This window comes from Callospermophilus lateralis, chromosome 9 (assembly GCF_048772815.1).
Source record: "Callospermophilus lateralis isolate mCalLat2 chromosome 9, mCalLat2.hap1, whole genome shotgun sequence".
Taxonomy (NCBI): Eukaryota; Metazoa; Chordata; class Mammalia; order Rodentia; family Sciuridae; genus Callospermophilus; species Callospermophilus lateralis.
Window position 1 is genome coordinate 56,661,683 of NC_135313.1, and position 18,989 is coordinate 56,680,671.

General features: G+C 39.1%; 1 protein-coding gene across 5 annotated transcripts in view; it reads left to right on the forward strand.

Moving 5' to 3' along the window:
* Wipf1 (WAS/WASL interacting protein family member 1) overlaps positions 1-18,698 on the forward strand; it is a 122,477-nt gene extending 103,779 nt beyond the window's left edge. For all 5 annotated transcript variants that reach the window (XM_076866295.2, XM_076866296.2, XM_076866299.2 and 2 more), the window contains exons 4-8: positions 2,864-3,010; positions 6,386-7,156; positions 11,951-12,163; positions 13,070-13,183; positions 16,805-18,698. In XM_076866295.2, coding sequence (XP_076722410.2) covers positions 2,864-3,010; positions 6,386-7,156; positions 11,951-12,163; positions 13,070-13,183; positions 16,805-16,860 — 1,301 coding nt within the window. In that variant the 3' untranslated portion in view covers positions 16,861-18,698. The remainder of the gene's footprint in view (positions 1-2,863; positions 3,011-6,385; positions 7,157-11,950; positions 12,164-13,069; positions 13,184-16,804) is intronic.
* Positions 18,699-18,989: the final 291 nt, after the last annotated feature.

Here is an 18,989-nt window from a genome sequence, read left to right on the forward strand (position 1 = left end):
ATATGACAAGACAGGAAGCCAGAGAGAGGGGAGGGCCAGCCTTTCTTTCCTTAGTAACAACCCTCTCTCAAGAACTAACCGGAGTCCAGTGAGAACTATATTAATTCCTTCTGAGGCCAATGCCCCAGTGGCCTAATTACTTCCTGCTAGGCCCCATCTCCTAAAGGTCCCACACCACTCTCCTTGCCACACTGAGGACCAAACTTTCAACACATGAACTGTTGGAGGTTACATATAAACCATATCCAAACCATAGCGCTTCTCTATTGAAAGATAGACAAATGCTCCAAGTTAAGAACACAGATGGAAGATACCTGATTATACAGTGATCTCTTTGAATTTTCGGTACCACATAAATGTGTCCTAAGCAGCACTTCAAAGTGTATTACTCATTAATAAATAATGTTTGAATGACAAGGGCAATGTTAATATTGGTAATAATCAAAACTGGTTAAATGTTTTTATGTGGAAGCAATTTTGCATACTCTCTAGAAATTGTTATTCTAATTTGATTTATCCTATTAGGTGAAGTAATCATCAGTTCATTATCGGGTTATTTCTTCTGTCAGCAGAGCTATTACAAGCATCCCCAAAGCCTCACACCTGGAAAAGATACAGAGCTAACACCAACCTATGATAAATCTAACACAGAAAAAAAGAAATACCAATGAATAAAATGAGAACCCCAAAAGCAGATAAAAGAATAGAAACAGATTTTCTAAAATTAAGGATAATATAATGAAGGTACATTTTAAAACATTTAAAATATTTTAAGATCTTATATTAGTTTTCTAAGAAAGCATAAATCTACCAAGCTTCACTTACGAAGTGAGGAAAAAGATGAAAACATTTTATCCATTATTTTTTCTCCAAAAAGTTTTGGAGCCAGTTGGTTTTATTTTGGAAATTCTTTCAAATTTAAAAAACAAAACAAAACAAAAACAGCTAATTCAAATGCTGTATAAATCATTCCCAAATAGGAAGACATGGAAAGCTAGTAGCTGATAGGTGGAATGAAATCATTATCATCCTAGTAGAGATCAAAATTTGGCAAAGGCAGCACTCAGAAAAAGAAGTTGTACATTAGTGATTTTTGCCTCCCAGGTGTGGCAATGTCTAAAGACATTTTCCTAAATTTTCTTGGGTTTTTTTGTTTGTTTGTTTGTTTGTTAATTGTTTTGGAGACATTTTTAGTTACCACACCTTCAGTGGATGTGGGGGATACCTCATGTGTAGAGGCCAGAGATGTGTAGACATTTTATAAAGAATAGAATATCCACCCATATGAAAGAATCATCTAAAATAAAATGTCAGTATAGTAGTTCCAAAATCAAGAAGCTCCACCATAGACCTCTTATCATCATGGGTGGGAGAAACACCAAGCAAAAACCAAAACATCTAATTCAATAATGTGTTAAAAGAGTAATTCACCAAGACCAAGGTTTTCCCCATTTTTAATGCTTGATTAAACGTCTATTTATCCATCATATAAAAAAATAAAAACCATATAATTACCATAGATCTTAAATTGATAAAATTCTATGCTGCAAGAAAATCTCATAAACCTACAATCGGAGGATACTTCCTAACTTTAAATATTCAGAAAGGAAAAAAATATTTCAAACCAATAGTTAATATTTTAACTTTGAAACATTAGAGGCATCCTCATTAAAATCAGAACATGGTTGCCTTTAGCAACATTAATAATTTACATTCCTATAAAATTCAGACATCAAAGTAATTCCCTGTATAAAACAGAAATAAGATCTACAGCTTAGAAAAGAGGAGACAAAACCATTGTCATTTACAGACTGTGTATCCGCTAGAAAATGTGAGTCACAAAGTTTTTGTAAATTTTAATTTGTGATACATAGCATAGTGACTTATGAGATAGCAAATGATATTTCCTGATGCCAATAGTAACCAAATCCAAAATATAACAGGAAAAATGTCCCTTCCACAATTTAAACAAACAAAAACATGTTCAGAAACATGTTCAGAAACCCTAATAAGAAGCATGTATAACCTGTATCATAAAAACTATAAAACTTTTCCCAAAAACCCAGAAGACATGAATAAATCAGAAAATTGACCACATTTCCTCATGTGAAGCCTAAAAGTCATGAACATGTCAGTTCTTCCAGATTAATTTGAATGTCTATGAATACATGACCAGTGTCACTCCACATCATGTTCAACCACAAAAATGGAATCCTAAATAAGTTATGCTCCATGCACGTATGTCAAAAGACACTCTACTGTCACAAACATCTATAAAGAACAAAATTTTAAAATCCTACTGTTGGACTTCTTGATAGTAAAAAACTTAAATCAGCCTAAAAGGCTATCAAATAAGTGGATGGGTAAATAAATTATAATACATTAATGTTCTAAAATGCAGTGCAATCCTGGGGCTGGGAATGTAGCTTACTGGTAGAGCACTTGCCTCATATGCACAAGAGCCAGTTGATCCCCAGCACCACCAAAAAAAAAAAAAAAAAAAAAAAAAAAAAAAAAAATCTTGGGAGGGGCTCTTCCTTTGAAGATCCTTTTATTTGCTAACTCTGTCCTAATAGATATTAGCCCATGTGGCCAGGTGAGGAATGTGGAACAAATCATCATCTCTTACAGTCTCTTCCATCCCCGGGCCTAGGAATGTCCTTCAGTGGAAAGAAACCTCTCTGTCCTGATTGAGAGTAAGGAAAACCCTTAAAATCCTGCACTTGAATGAAGAAATCCCAGTGTCCACCAGAGGACCAGGTTCAGCCTGCTCCCTGCTTCATCGTTCTGTGGTCTCCATGGGCTACGGCTGGTAGTGTACTCGGATGGGTGTTTTCATATATGTGTTTTCTTCCTTTTGCAGAACCGAAAGGTGCTGGTGCTGGTGGAGGTGGTGGCTTTGGTGGAGGAGGGAGCAGCGGTGGCACAGGAGGTGGTGGACCTCCTGGATTGGGAGGACTATTCCAGGCTGGAATGCCGAAGCTGAGATCCACAGCCAACAGAGATAATGGTATCAAGAGTTTCCTTCTCTGTGTAGCTAAAGTTTGGTAGTTTTGAGGCTGGTAGACCCACTAGGGCTCTGTTGTTTGAAATGTTACCACTGTATTCCTTCTTCCTTTATTCCTTCTTCCTTCTCTCCCTCTCTCCCTTCCAATGCCCTTGCCCAGTGTATTTGCCCAGTGTCCTTGGGGGTAGTGTATCCTTTTTTGCACTTTTCTGAAGAGTGAGCTAGTGGGAAGGAAAGAAGGAGCAAATGGAACTTGCCACCCCCAGAGCTCTGCCCTCTGGCCTCACAAGTGCAGCTTTCTTCATGAGGTCACCTGCCCCAGCTGTCTAGCAGAACAAATAGTTGTGAGACATTTTTGAAACATACTATGGAGCACCTCCTAGGGAATATAGTTACAAATCTCACTATAAAAAGTTCTTTTGCATGACAGAATTAATATTTCAATGCCAGTGGTTCTAAATACAGGTCAAATGTCCCTTATTAGAAATGTTTGAGACCAGAAGTATTTTGGATTTCAGATTTTGGAACATTTCATATATATAATGAGATATTTGGGGGGCCCTATTTGTTTAGACCCAATTCTAAACAAAGAATTCATGTATACATCATATATACTTTATACATATATAGCCTGAAAATGATGGCATACAACATTTTTAATAATTTTGTGCATGAAACAGTTTCGTGGTATGGAATTTTCCACTGTGGCATCATATCAGTGCTCCACAGTTTCAGACTTTAGGACTGGAAATGTGGCTCAGGATGCCTAGCATGTGCAAGAGCCTGGTTCACTCTCCAGCACCATTAAGGAAAAAAAAAATGTTTCATATTTGGGAGCATTTCAGGTTTAAGATTTTTAGATTTGAGATGCCCAATCTGTATTCTCTGAAATGAGTCCTGCAAGATTGTCTTGAACCTGATGATAGAGAAGAGGTGAACTTGATCATGCCTAAACAAGAAACCCTGCAGAGCACATGAGGCCCTCTGCTGATTACTACAGAAGCTCAAGAAATTTTACCGTAAAACTTTTTGTTTTGATAATGGTTATCATGTTAGAAGAATTTTATTTGTTTAATTCTGTGAGCATTTGAAATGCTCTCTGGAAAAGTGTGAAATTTACACATCGATCTGAAGATGAAGTCTGAATCCTCAAAGTTAACTATTTTAGCACTGGATGGTAAAAACTAGAAAGAGATAATATGAGAGATTCTGTCTTGTATTTAAATTTATTAAAAACCCACCAAAAGGATTTGAGGCAGTTGACAAATGCACATGTTCATACAATAGGTGAAGAAATTAAGGCGAAATAGAAATAAAGAGTGTGAGAGAAATGAAGATGGAATTTAAGTTAGCACACAGAATGGTGTGCCAAAAGACCTCTATCTGTGTGGATGGATGGTGACTACAGCGTTAATCTGAACTTGGGAGATATAATTTATCACAGGTTGGTCATAGAACTATACCACCTAGTCAAGGAAAATAAGGTTTTTCCTCTAGTATTGAAGTCGAGATTTAAAAAATTCTCTCTAGAGTTTATGTTATTCCGCTGAATAAATCTGTCCAATTGCTTCCCATTGTGCCTAGAATACAATCTGAACTCCTTTTGGTCAACCAGCCTCTTTGTGACCTGGCCCTTGCAGGCCACTAAAGCTCCATACTTCCCCATATTTGTGTTCCTCACTTCATCTATACCTCCCTTACCTTCACCAAGACCTTTACCCCATACTGTCTGCACCCTGAGCACCTAGGCTTCTTTTTTTTGAACTTGAAGTTTATGCCCACATCAGGGCCTTTGCACCTGTTGGCTTATTACCTTAAGCCTCTCTGTCTCATCTACCCATGGCTGGCCTCTTCTTGTCAGTTATCAGCTCACATGTCACATCCTTAGAAGAGCTATTCCTGGTCACTCTATCTGTCCTGGCCTCTCAGATACTCTTGATTCATCAGTCTCTCTTGGTACTTTAAACTATCTGAAAATATTTTTTACTGGCTTGCTATTTATCTTTCCCACAAGAGATAAACTATAGGAGAGCAGGATCTTTTTTATTTTATTTATTTCTCCATCTCTAGCATCTACAATAATGACTGACAAACAGTAGGTGAGCAATAAATATTTGATACATCAATTAGCTCCTGATTGAAGTGGTAGATGTTTTAAAGCTAACCATTTTTCAGAAATTACCCTGGGTTTCAAGAGATTCTGGAGGCGGGAGTTCACATTTTCCATATTTTTGTTTCCCCCTTTAGTTCTTCCCTAAACTTTGGTTCATTTGTTGAGCTGAAGCAGTTAGCAGGGTTGTTCTTTCCTGCTGATATTGAGATGGAAATTATCCCAATAGGAAAGAGTTGTGTTGTTGCCTGCTTCCTTGCACCAGTGTAAATTCTTTCACTTGACCTTTGTCTATTTCTTTTTTGGGGGGTGGGGAGCAGGTGCCAGGAATTGAACTCGGGCACTTGACCACTGAGCCACATTTTTTTTAATTTTATTTAGAGACAGGGTCTCACTGAGTTGCTTAGCTCCTCGCTTTTGCTGAGGCTGGCTTGGAACTCATAATCCTCCTGCCTCAGTCTCCTGAGCTGCTGGGATTACAGCATGTGCCACTGCACCTGGCTTCTTTCTTACTTCTTATTGTAGACATAACTCTTCCATTAAATTGACCCCCATTTGGGGGCAGTGCTTTTCAAAGGGACTATGTAATCTCGGCATATGAATTTGTATTGGAATAACTAACATTGTCACCTAAAAGAATGAGTTATTTTCCAAACTTGAGAGAGAGGTCCAAGGGCCAGGGAACAAGGATGGTGGTCTAGATAAATCATCAACGGAAATCCAATCCCTGCCCAGCCATCTTGTTCTTGTTCTCTCTCAATGAAAAGGGCCTTCTCCTTTTTTTTTTTTTTTTTTTTGGTACCAGGTATTGGTGCTTAACTACTGAGCCACATCCCCAGCCCTCCTCCTGCCTCCTCTATTTTTTTTTTTAAAACAGAGTCTCACTAAGTTGCTAAGGCTGTCATTGTACTTGTGATTCTCCTGCCTTAGACTCCCAAGCCTCTGGGATTATAGGTATGTGCGACCAGAACTCTTTACCAATTTCATTTTGGCTTTTGTCCACATTTAATGCTAAGAGATCTCTCTATTACCCCTTTGAAAGCAGATGGCATGTAAAACCTAGAGTTAGAAGCTAAACAGAGAGCTATGATCTATCCCTCTGCCTCCAGTAAGGAAGGACCACACAAAACCCAATTTATATAAGTAACAGTTACACTTATATAGGTAACTGTTCTGGGAAAGGGCTTCCTGTAGCTGGGACTATACTCCAGCCTTCTGATTTCTTTAGGCTCCTGATTTCCTAACTGGTATGCTTTCCTGTTCTTTAGATTCTGGAGGAAGCCGACCACCAATTTTGCCACCAGGAGGAAGATCCACATCTGCCAAACCCTTTTCACCCCCAAGTGGCCCAGGGAGGTTTCCTGTGCCTTCTCCAGGCCACAGAACCGGTCCCCCAGAGCCTCCAAGGAACCGAATGCCTCCCCCAAGGCCTGATGTGGGCTCAAAGCCTGATAACCTTCCCCCTCCAGTACCTAATACACCAAGACCCGTTCAATCCAGTCTTCATAACCGGGGGTCCCCACCAGTGCCAGGAGCCCTCAGGCAGCCTAGCCCTGGGCCTACTCCTCCCCCTTTCCCCGGAAACAGAGGTGCTGCTTTTGGAGGAAGCTCCATACGCCAGACACCCTCAGGCTCCTCCTCACCCTTCTCAGGCAGGCCTCCTCTGCCCCCAACCCCAGGCAGGGCCTTGGATGACAAACCCCCTCCACCACCCCCTCCAATGGGGAACAGGCCCTCCTTGCACAGGGAAGCCGTTCCACCTCCTCCCCCTCAAAACAACAAGCCTCCAGTGCCTTCTACGCCACGGCCTTCCTCCTCCTCACAGGCCCCACCTCCTCCACCGCCACCCAGCAGGCCTGGCCCACCTCCCCTGCCTCCAGGTTCCAGTGGCAGTGATGAAATCCCAAGGCTCCCACAGCGTAATGTGTCCCTCACTTCATCTGCACCTCCCTTACCTTCACCAGGACGGTCGGGCCCTCTTCCTCCCCCACCTAATGAGAGGCCCCCTCCTCCAGTGAGGGACCCACCAGGCAGATCAGGTATGTCAAGAAATGGGTGAGTTGTCTCCCTAAAACCTACCCAGATGTCACTGATGATGTGTACATGAATACAGTCAAAAGCATAAGTAAACCCTCAGGCTGCTCCAGTGCTTTTAAGTGACACTGACGTGTGTGATGTCATCATGGCCTCATACAACCCGCCAAGGAAAGAACAGTATTTCAGCATGTTTTAAAGGTGAGAAGTCGAGAGTAACCCACAAATAAATGGTCACAGGCAAGTTAATAAGAAAGAGGCTGGAGCTTTCTTCTTCCATCTATGTGGACTCGCCACTCCCTCCCCTGCCTCCCTAATGGGAAACTTAATAGGGAATAAATTCTCATCTCCTCCAGGAGGGCCCGTGATTCTAAGGAGAATGGCAGTTATATCAGAGCTAATGAGGGTCTGTGCTTCTCTCTTTGCCAGGCTTTGAGGCCACTACCTTTCTCCTTACAGACAAATGTTGAAAAATCTATTTGTCCTTCATTAAAATTTCTGATATACAAGTCCCTTGGAGAATCAAAGGTGTAGACCTTCTCTTTATAAAAATTTCCATAGTCATAAACTCTATATTTGCCCAAGCTGGCCTTGAACTTGCAATCCTCCTTCCTTAGCCTTTCAAATAGCAAAGATTATAGGCATGCACCACTGCACCCAGCCAGGAAGCATTTTTAAATTTAACTTCATTTATACCTCATCATGTCAGGAAATGGGGAATTTTTTTTCTTTAGGAGAAGTTAACTGACCTTTGACCTTGTGACCTCAGGAACTTAATATACTGGGATCACATGGGGAGCTTTAAAAACCACAGAAACTTGGGTCCCCGCCTGGGGATTTCTGGTATAATTGGTCTAGGATACACACTGGGCATCAAGATTTTTTTTTTTTGTATTCATGATTCAATCTAGGGGCTCTCAACCATTGAGCCACATCCCTATCCCTTTTTAGTTTTTTATTTTGAGACAGGGTCTCACTAAGTTGCTTAGGGTCTTGCTAAATTACTGAGGCTGGCCTCCACCTTGCGATCCTCCTGCCTTAGCCTACCAAGTCATTGGGATTACAGGTGTACACCACTGTGCCTGGCTGGACATCAATATATTTGAAAGTTTCCCAGAGTTTTTAATGTTCAGCAAAGTTTGAGAACCACTCCTTCAAAACACTACACCATGGAGAGTGTACTACAAATATTGAAGAATTACTAGTTCATTAAATCTAGTCCCTAGATGTAATGGCATCTCATTAAATGAATGAATGATATCAGGTAGTTTTAACTACCTGAAATAAAATCTGACATTTTTCTTCTCATTCAACTTCTATAAAATTTCCTGCAAAGTAGTTGCAAACCTTTTTGCATGGATCTACCAAATGATGAATGAATAGATTAAATCTTGTTCAAAATATGATAGGCAGTGACATATAAAAGTATTATTTATTTTTATTGAATAAGTTATACCTATTAAATTTAGAAATAGAAGAAAGTATACAGAAAATAAAAAATATGATCCTACCACCACCATGCAGAAATAATTATTGATAATTTTATACATATATTTTCAATCTTTTTAATGCATATTTATGTTATTTTTGCAACATTGGTAACATACTACTTATCTACTTATATTAGGTGGTATTTTGCCTTTTACCAATATCCCATTAACATTTTCTGATATAATTAACTATTTTTTTAAATATCTTTATTTTATTTACTTATTTTTATGTGGTGTTGAGGATCAAACCCAGGGCCTCGTGTGTGCTAGGTGAGCGCTCTACCGCTGAGCCACAACCCCAGCCCCTAATTAACTATTTTTCTACAACCTAATTTTTATTTATTTATTTATTTATTATTCTGATTTGTTATATATGACAGAGGAATGCATTACAATTCATATTACACATATAGAATATGATTTTTCATATCTCTGGTTGTACACCATTTGTGTCTTCGTACATGTACTTTGGATAATGATGTCCATCTCATTCTACCATCATTTCTAACCCTTTGCCCTATCTAGAGTTTATCTATTCCTCCCATGGTCTCCCTCCCTACCCCACTATGAAACAGCCTGATGCTGGTTGCTTTAATGCATCATAATAATAGCCATTATTTATCAGGTGGTTAGTATGTGCCCAATACTGTTAAAACACTTCATGAACTAGATTTCTTTTTATTATCATGTTTGTTGGGATATAATTTATATATGGAACAATTTGCCCTATTTATTTTTATAATTACATTTGTGTTGTCAAAATTCATATAATTATAAAAATAAATATAAATATATATATATATATATTTATATATATGTATGAACATATATTTATATATATGTATGAACATATATATATATGAATATATAGTATTACCATCAAGATACAGAATATGTTACCTTGTTCTCCTTTACTTCTTCTTTAAAAAAACAAATAGAAATTAATTTTAATATATTTTCATTTAACCCAGTGGATTACCAACATAATTTGCAAAGAAAATAATTGTTAGTAATATATTTCATGTTCATTTTGTTTGTCCTAGTAATTCTTTGGAACCTAATGTCAATTTAACACATAGCACACCTCAATTCAGATTAGACACATTTCAAATACTCAGTAGCCTCATGTAACCAATGGCTGCCACATTGGCTCCTTTCTCTATATTTCACCTTTTGGTGAGACATATGTTCTAGGCTGCATGACAAGTCCCCTTGTTAAGTGTACAATATAATTTTTAAGGCTATATGAGATTCTATAAATGTACCTTGATTTATTTAACCAGTCCCTCCCTTGGTCATGTGGGTCATATCTGGGTTTTGCTGTTGCATGCAGAGACTACAGTGATGGATCCTAGTAGCTAAATATTTGTGTGCACATCTATATATTTCCTTTGGATGAATTTCTAGAGATGGAATTTCTGGGTCAATGGTTGTACATCAAAAACCATGGATTTCATAGGTACTGCCATATTGTCTTCCAGAAAATTCCACCGGTTTACATATCATGAAGAGCCTATGAGAAGTCATAAAGGGCCATCTGTATTTTGAAATGTGGTTTGGCTTCACTGACTTTAGAATTTGACAGATTTGAAGTTAAATCCCAGCTCTTCCACTCATTAGCTTCCTGACTTGAGCCTTTTAAACTTCTAAAACTTCTCAGGCCTTGTCTGCTGGCCTTATACGTCTCAGGGTTATTGTGAGAATCAAATGAGACAAATGTGTGTAGAGATTATCTTGTTTTCTGGAAAGTAGTCATGTAAATTATCATTTTATTATTGTCCTGCCAATGGGAAATAGAAATCTGTCTTCTTTCCTATTGTGCCAATGTGGGTTTGGAACAGGGGTCCATGAGGTTGCAGAGTTAGGAACATGAACATTTACTAAAGAAGCAAAAACAAGATGAAGTTGACCAAGTTACATAGTACCTTCTCCATAATGCTGGATGTCTAGTTTGCATTTAGTGGCAAGTATAGGCTGATATCACCAGTGAAGTTAAATCCACAGCATTGACACCCAGTAAATCACCTCTTGCTGTGGGGACTCTAGCAGTGACAAGCAGTATGGGACAATAAATGCTACAAGGTGAGACATAGAAGCCTCCTTGGGAGAACAGCCAGCACTATGCAGTGCCTCCCACCCCCATCAAATGTTTGAGCCCAGACTTTCTGTTGGGGTATCTGCAGTGGGCAGATTGTTCAATTCAAGGTCCCTAAGTCAGATTCTGAATCTATAAGAAATGAAATATCTGTATTTATAATGCCTGAAGACTATATTTACATAAAACATCATGATCTTACAAGTGAAACACACTACTGAAAATCAGAAATAATTACTAAGGCCACTTTGATTTACATGGGAAAATGCTCAAGTTTAATATTTTTAAAATTTACTCACTACCCAAACAGCTGCTGTATTTGGAATAAGGGAAAAAGCAAAATGCATTTCTTATCAAAAAGAAGAATTTGAGTTTTTTTTTTTTCTGGGAATTTAAAATGTTGTGGTTATACCATATCTTTGAATTTTTAAAAAACAGTATCAAATGCTGTTTAGATAGTACTTTTTTTTTTCTTCTTGCTTTTTGACTGATTACTGCAGGCAACAGTGCTGTGAGAAAAGTTGCTACCTGGCACTCCGTGTAGACAGGGAATCAAACTCCACAGGACAGCAGCTGGCTTATGGGGCAGGACCCACTCTGGCACCAATAGTCAGGAACATTGATTAGCTGTTTGTCAGTGCCTGTGCCACCTGCCTGCTCAAAGAGGAAGAAGGAGAAGGAACTCCTACTGTTCTCAGGATGACTGGCTTCCTGATGCCTCTCTGCCTGAAAATGGATTGCATCATGGTTGTGTGGTTAGCAGTGATACTGTGTCCTTAAAGAAATCAGTTCTTTTGAAGACCTATTAAAATAACTTCATAACTATCTTACTCTTTTTTAATTCTTTCATGGTGTCAAAGTGATTAATTCGATAGCTCTTCAAAAGAATTATAAAACATTTTTTAAAAATTATCACGTGTTTTCAGTTTCACCATATCATCTCCAGCCTTGGTGCTAACTCAAAGCCAAACAGCCATTTAGCTCTGAATACATACTGGCTCTCCATACAGATGTGTGCTAATGCACATTTGTGTATTTATATATGTTGCTCATTTCTCAAGTCCTGGAAAGTCTTCACCATTTCTCCATGTTCCCTAGTTAAAGCATATGTATCCAGTAGGTAGTCATTAGTTGCATGCTGATGATGAACATAATAGCAATATGGGATGTAAGGCAGTATTACTCTAAATATCATCTCTTTTTTTTTGCCTCAGGACCCCTCCCACCACCACCTCCAATAAACAGAAATGGCAGCACATCTCGGGCCCTGCCCGCCACCCCCCAATTGCCGTCCAGAAGTGGAGTTGATAGTCCCAGGGGCGGACCCAGGCCACCTCTTCCTCCTGACAGACCTGGTGCTGGGGCACCTCTCCCACCACCGCCTTCAACTTCAATTAGAAATGGCTTCCAAGACTCCTCCTGTGAAGGTGTGTGGTGTTTGTGTTAACATTTTTTCATCCACTGTCGTTATCACACTGAAGGGCACTGATGTAACTTACCATTTTAGGGCCCACTACAACTTCACCTTTAAACTAGTAATCCTCCTCTCCCACTTCCCACAAAGGCAGATCATTTTTCTGTAACTTGTTCCTTGCTGGAGTTTCATTTTGATTAACTTTCCAGAGATTCCAGAATTTGGCGGGGGGGGGGGGGGGGGGGGGGGGGGCGGGGAACACTACATTTTTGTGGCTTATCGTCTTGTCATCTACATTTCTAAATAGTTGGCTATAGGTAAGAGGCCCAATGGCCTGCAGCTGTTAAGCTGCTTCAGTCTATCGTGTTCTCAGAATGGTCCCTGTTATTCCTGGTCCCACTGTGGGAAGAAGAGTGTCCTATACCTTAGCCCCCAGCTCCTGAAAGGGACTGGCTGGATCCTAATCACCCTAGCTTTTTGTTGGTTTTGTTTTTGGTGCTGGGGATTGAACTCAGGGATACTCTATGACTAAGCTGCTTCCCCAACCCTTTTTATTTTTTATTTTGATATAGGATCTCACTAAGTTGCTGAGACTGGCCTCAGACTTGCAGTCCTGCCTCAGCCTCCCAATTGCTGAGATTACAAGCATGCATCACATCATCACCCTAAACACCCTAGTTAAATTCTTTTTGTGGTTCCCTCTCCAGCACTGGGGAAAAAAAAAAGAAAAAAAAAAAAAAAGCACTGATTTGCAGGCCAATATGTTTTATCAGTGTGCTAATCAAGGATATTTGTAAATTTCTAGGCATAAAACTAGAACTGACTTCTGCAGTTCTCTCTATGGTTCGTCCATGCCTTTCATTACATAAGCCTGTAGCAGATTGTCTGTTGCTGAAGATACTGTTTATTTCTTCCCCAGATGAGTGGGAAAGCAGATTCTACTTCCATCCGATTTCTGATTTGCCACCTCCAGAGCCATATGTACCAATGACCAAAACGTATCCCAGTAAATTGGCAAGAAGTGAAAGCCGGAGTGAGTATTTCTGCCAACTTTTGGCAAATTCATACTTGAATAGCCTGGGTTATGCGTGGCATTATGTAGGAAGTCCAGGCCTCTGACCTGGAGAACCTGATTCCGAGTTCTCTAAATCCTGGTAAACTCCCCTTGCACGAGCAGTGAGGAGGCTGTAGATACTTAGAAAGGGGATGAGGGATAATTGTTATTATGTGTCATGGGGAGCTCAGAGACCTTTGGTTTGTCAGGATTAAATGCTACTATTTGGCCTCTTTGATCATTCTTACCCCATTTTGATCTTCCTGAGACAAAGTGAACGGAGAGCCATTTTCTATTCCAACAAGTTTTGAGACTGGCAAAATGTCTTACTAATTATAGCAAAAACTCACTGTCAACTTTCTTGATATTTTAAATGTATTATAACCATAGCTTTATGGAGCATCTAAAAATCTTAAATATATCCGTAATCTCTCCATAGAACAGATATTTCAGTTTTACTAGGTTCTCTTCTCATTCTTCTTCATATACTTTTGATTTTTTATATAGTTATACAGGTTTTTTTGGTGATAGAATTTTCCATAACATCCATCCCCATTTTATCACGTGGTTTTTATTCCATGGTGTTCAGGTTAGCATACAATAGTTGAGCATTATTGGACATTTAGATCGTTCCTGTTTGTTTGCTAATAATATACCATAAAAAAGCAAAGCACTTTTCCCCTGTCCAAGAAATGTGAACACAAAGGGAAAATAGACACATTAGAATTTCACAACAATAAATATTGTGACAGGACTAAGAGAGAATTAGCATGGGAGCTGGGGATGTAGTTCAGTGGGAGAGAACTTGCCTGGCATGTGCATGGCCCTGGGTTCAATCCCTGGCACCACAAATTGAGAGAGAGAGGGAGAGGGAGGGAGAGAGAGGAGGGGAGAAAGAAAGAATGAATGAATTAGCATGAGACATACAAATGTCACCTATGAGGTTCAGACGTATAGCAGACTTCACCTCAAAACCAAATCGAGCAAGTCAAATAACAGTCTCCAAAGCCTCAGCCTTGTCCTTACTCCCTGGCAGAGCACCTTACATCCCCTCAGAGCCACTGATTCTTTCTTAACACACCAGTTCTTAATTTTTGATTGTTGGTTCCACTCTTAGAGCAGCTGATAGCCTGGAAGTTAAGGGCAGTTAGAAGCAAAATCACTGAGTGGGGGAGATGGGTGGCCGCCTCAGGTCAGAGGAGGAGCTAGGAACTCAGAGTTTCTACTGAGTACATTTCTATTGGGTTAAATTAAATGAGTCAAATTATGCTTTGTGCCTCTGTTGAAGAACTCAAAGTGTTAGGAAATATTTGGGCAAATCTCCATGAAAAAATGCCAGAAAAAAAGAGAACATTGCTGCTTGAAATAAAAACTAATTCCTTGAAAAATGTATTTAGATGGAATGCCACATTCCTAGACAACACTTAATAAAAAGTTATATAACTGTAACAAAGTTAGTATATACAAGTTAGCAGTTCAATATTTTGATGAAAATTAAGCCTTCACATGGAACAGTTATCTTTCCGTGTTTGTGTGTGTGTATGTGTTCATTTAAAGAGGGGTTTCTGTCTGATAGGAGTTCGGCCAGTCTTTCTTCCCTCTTGCACACTAACAAATGAATTCACTTTAAAGAGTTGCTTATATAAACTCTAAATACGTTTTCTGACTTGTTATAAACATTCTTAATCTAATTGAAATACTATTTGTATTTTTAAATCAATGATAGAACCCATAGCTTCTAGATTTCCCTCCCTACTCTTTCTTCAAAACTCAAGTAAGCAACTTGAGGATGGGAATGATGCTAATCCTGATCACTACTGCATATTCCATAGAACCTGAAATATAGTAGACATTTTTAAATATTTTTAAATAAGTTAATTTCCACTGCCTGCTGAAGTGGGTTGTTTGGTTTTTTTGTTTGTTTGTTTTTGTTTTTGTTTTGTTTTTTTGTAGATTTGCTTTAAATATTTCTAGCCTTAGTCATGCTTAATATTTTATAATAATAACAGATCATCTAACAAAAATAAATACATTACTATTGAGTGCCATGTTTTCTTCTGCTTCTGTAGCTGCCCTAGCCTTCAGATCCAAAGCCCGGTAGGTACCAAGACCATCCCGAGCAGCACAGAGTACACTCTCAGCAGTGTTGAATAAGGCCAGCCCTCGTTTTACTAACCATTTGTGGTGTGTCAGCTGGTGGTCAAGGCTCCGTGGCAGGTGGCTGGTTTCCATCCAGATAAGCCTTTGCTCAGACATTTGCTCAAGAAAAGATGGTGAAAGGAAGACACAAAGGAGTAGACAGCTGATATTTTCCTCTAATTCCTCTCCTTGCTCAGATATTTGGTTCTGTCTCAGAAGTCCCTAAGTCTGTAGGGTCAGTGTCAAGAGGAACTGCTGAGGAACCCAGCAGAGCCAGCCCACTGAATCTCAGAGCCATGGTGAACACGACTTCGTAACCAACATGTTCCTCCAGCAGACCTGGCCACAGCCTCTGAATACCTGACTTCATACCTCACACCTGCTAGATCCTCAAAGTATGAGTGTGGGATAAATGACTTTTTCCAATGTGACTGGGTTTTAACAGCAGTTACAGTTTGTAGCCCACAGATGTGCATAGCTTTTAAAAAGAACACATCAAGAGAGTGAAAAGGCAGTCCATAGAATAGGAGAAAATATTTGGAAATCATATGTCTATTAAAGAACTAATGTTCTGATTATATAAAGAATTTCTACAACTCAACAATAAAAAAATCAAAAAATAGATTGAATACTTGATAGGCTTTTCTCTGAAGATATACAGATGGTCAATAAGCACATGAAAAGATGCTCAACATTGCTAGTCATTAGGGAAAGGCAAATCAAACTACAGTGAGCCAGGTGCAGTGGCACACACCTATAATCCCAGGGACTCAAGAGGCTGAGGCAGGAGAATCACAAGTTTGAGGACAGCCTGCAGAACTTAGAGATATCCTGTCTCAAAATAAAAAGTGGAAAGGGTTCAGTGGTATAGTTCAGTGGTACAGAGCCCTTGGGTTTGACCCCAATACCATTAAAAAAAAAAAAAAAACCTACAGTGAAATATGACTTCACAGCCATTTCAACCTTACCCCAAAAAAAGCAGATTGATTAGATCAGTAAACTACAGTATAGTTCTATATAATAGAATGCAGTGTGTCATTAATGATTACATTTGAAAGAATATTGACTGGAAGATGTTCAAACTTTTGTAAGAAAAAAAGGGAACCGAATCTAAATGGAAAATATACACAAAATTTTATTGGTTATCTCGGTGGTACAAGATGGGTGAATCTTTTGTTTTTGTTCATCCATGTTTTATAAATCAATAATTAACACAAACTGTGTGCTAAGAAGAAAAGTATTTGTTTTTACTTAACTCTGTGTGGGGACTCTGTAGTCAGTGGGGTCATCTTTAGTGTTTATTCAGATCATTCCACACTTTTCCTTTCTCATCCGCACATGCCAATTAGCTTACAGCCTTGGTCATAAGAGGTGAGGTAGTGGGCACCATTCCAGAATTCCCACACTAAGAACATAAGCTTTCTAACCAAAATTATATTTTGTCTGATTTTTTTCATGAAGGTGGATCCAACCGAAGAGAAAGGGGTGCCCCACCCCTTCCTCCGATCCCAAGGTGATCTTGGCCTGCTCTTCTCTACTCAAGCTCCAGAGCTGCTTCTGATGTTGCTGTCGGAGAATTACACACCCTCCTCCCCACTTCCCTGTCCCCTTCACTTAGGGCAAGCAGGAAGAAGGGAGGGTGAGGTGGGAATGTGTGTGTGCATGTCTGTGTGTGTTGGGGGTGGGGGGATCCAGTAAAGAGAAGCACCTAGCTTCTGTTGTGTATATTGTCAAAGCTATTGCTTGCTTCAGCTACAGCCTGCCAGTGTTGGCTGCTGGGATCAATAGGCTTTTGTGGAAAGTAGGCAGAGACAAATTGTATCCCAGCTTTCAACCAAACAAACTCAAATATTCACTGCTTATTTGCTACAGGCTATAATTATTAAAGTCCCTAAGAGCTGTTTTCGTCTGTGCGTTTTTCGCACGCTTGGCCTCCTGTCTGTTTGCATGAACCACAGACTGCCTAAGCAAATTGCTGAGCATGGCTCACATGAAGCTTCTGCAGTTACAAGGATATCCAATCCTTGGCAGACCAAGGTAGGCCCCAGGACAGAGCTATCCAGCAGAAACATAATGTGAGCTCCATATATAATTGTAAAATTTCTAGTAGCCACATTTTTTAAAGATAGTGAAACAGGTGAAATGATAGTATATTTTATTTAACCTTATACACCCAAAATATCATTTCAATCAACAACCTATATAAAAATTACTAAGGAGACATTTTGCATTCTTTTTTGGTACTAAATCTTCAAACAAAAGTGTGTATCCTACTCTTAGAGCACATCTCCATTGGAATTATTCACATATAGAGTGCTCAGGAACCACATGTGATGGTGGCTACCCTAGTGTTCAGCACAGTTCTGGAAAAGGGACATTCGTACCAAAATCTCTTGTTTTAAAATCAAGATTGAGCTTTAGCAATTCAAGAGGCAATAAAATTAGGACCCAAAACCTTGTTTGGCAGGCAGCTTGACGTTTGATTTTTGTCATTTATTTTTTCCCTTCCCTTGCTATCTGTGTTGAAGTATTGCTTCACAGTACCAAGGTCAGAAATCAATCTAATAATGGTTTACAGTCACGTGGAATCAAGCCATTGGAAAGAAACCGAAAGCTTGTCAGGCCTTCCTGATTCAAAACCAGCTGGCTTGTGTGTTCAATTGTCAGTTGAAGGCCTGTCTTGGAGATTTGAAGTGGCCTTTGTTTTTCTCCCACTGAGCAAACTCCTCAAGGCCTGGAGAAGCTAAGAAGGCTAGGTAGTAGGGGAAGAAAGTGAGGAAAAGGGCTCAAATCAGAATCATGGAAGAAGGGAATAGATTTGAGTTGATGGGCAAAACTCTACAAATCTAACTCTGATGCTGATGGGGTTGAGTGAATTAGGGAGCTTGTTAGTAGAAATTGGGAGGGAATTTGTTTTGAACTCTCCAGGAGAATCATTTTTTTTAGATCTATGCAAATAAAGCTCCACTAAAGGACCACAAGGAAGAGCCAGCCTTTGCCTTTTTTAAATATGATTTTGTTTACAAAATTTTACTGGGACTCTTAAATATAGCTATAGAGTTGGAAAAAATATTTCCATGTTGATGTTTTATATTGTTATGTTTAAAATTACCATTTCTTATTTTTTAAAAGCATATGACCACATATGTATATACCTATCTACCTTAACTTTGTATCATGGGTTCAGTGTATTATTCATGTATTACTGGGAGATGCTAACAAGAAATCAATCCAAAGAAAAATTTGAAAGATGCATTCCTATTTATAGAATAAATAACTGTTTCATTTATATAAAAGCAGAACTTAGAGTTCTAATAAATGGAATGTCTAATAAATTATGAATTTACTGATTGAATATATTGTATTTTTATAACTTTCCTTGCCAAAGTCCCGGGTTTAGTACATTAGAGAACTTGTTTTTTCCCTCTCCTCTGCCGTTCATCTGTCACCTTCCACATAGCCTCTTGAGCTCTTTCCCCAAAGAGAATCAAGGTATATAAAGGTGTAACAAGCTTGGTGATTTAAAATCACTAAGGTTTTGGTAATTTAGCAGCATCATTTTATTTTGGATTTTTGATCTGTTGGCAATAGTGAAAAACATCCCATAATAGAGCCCAGTGACCCACCACACAAAAAATGGAGTTTG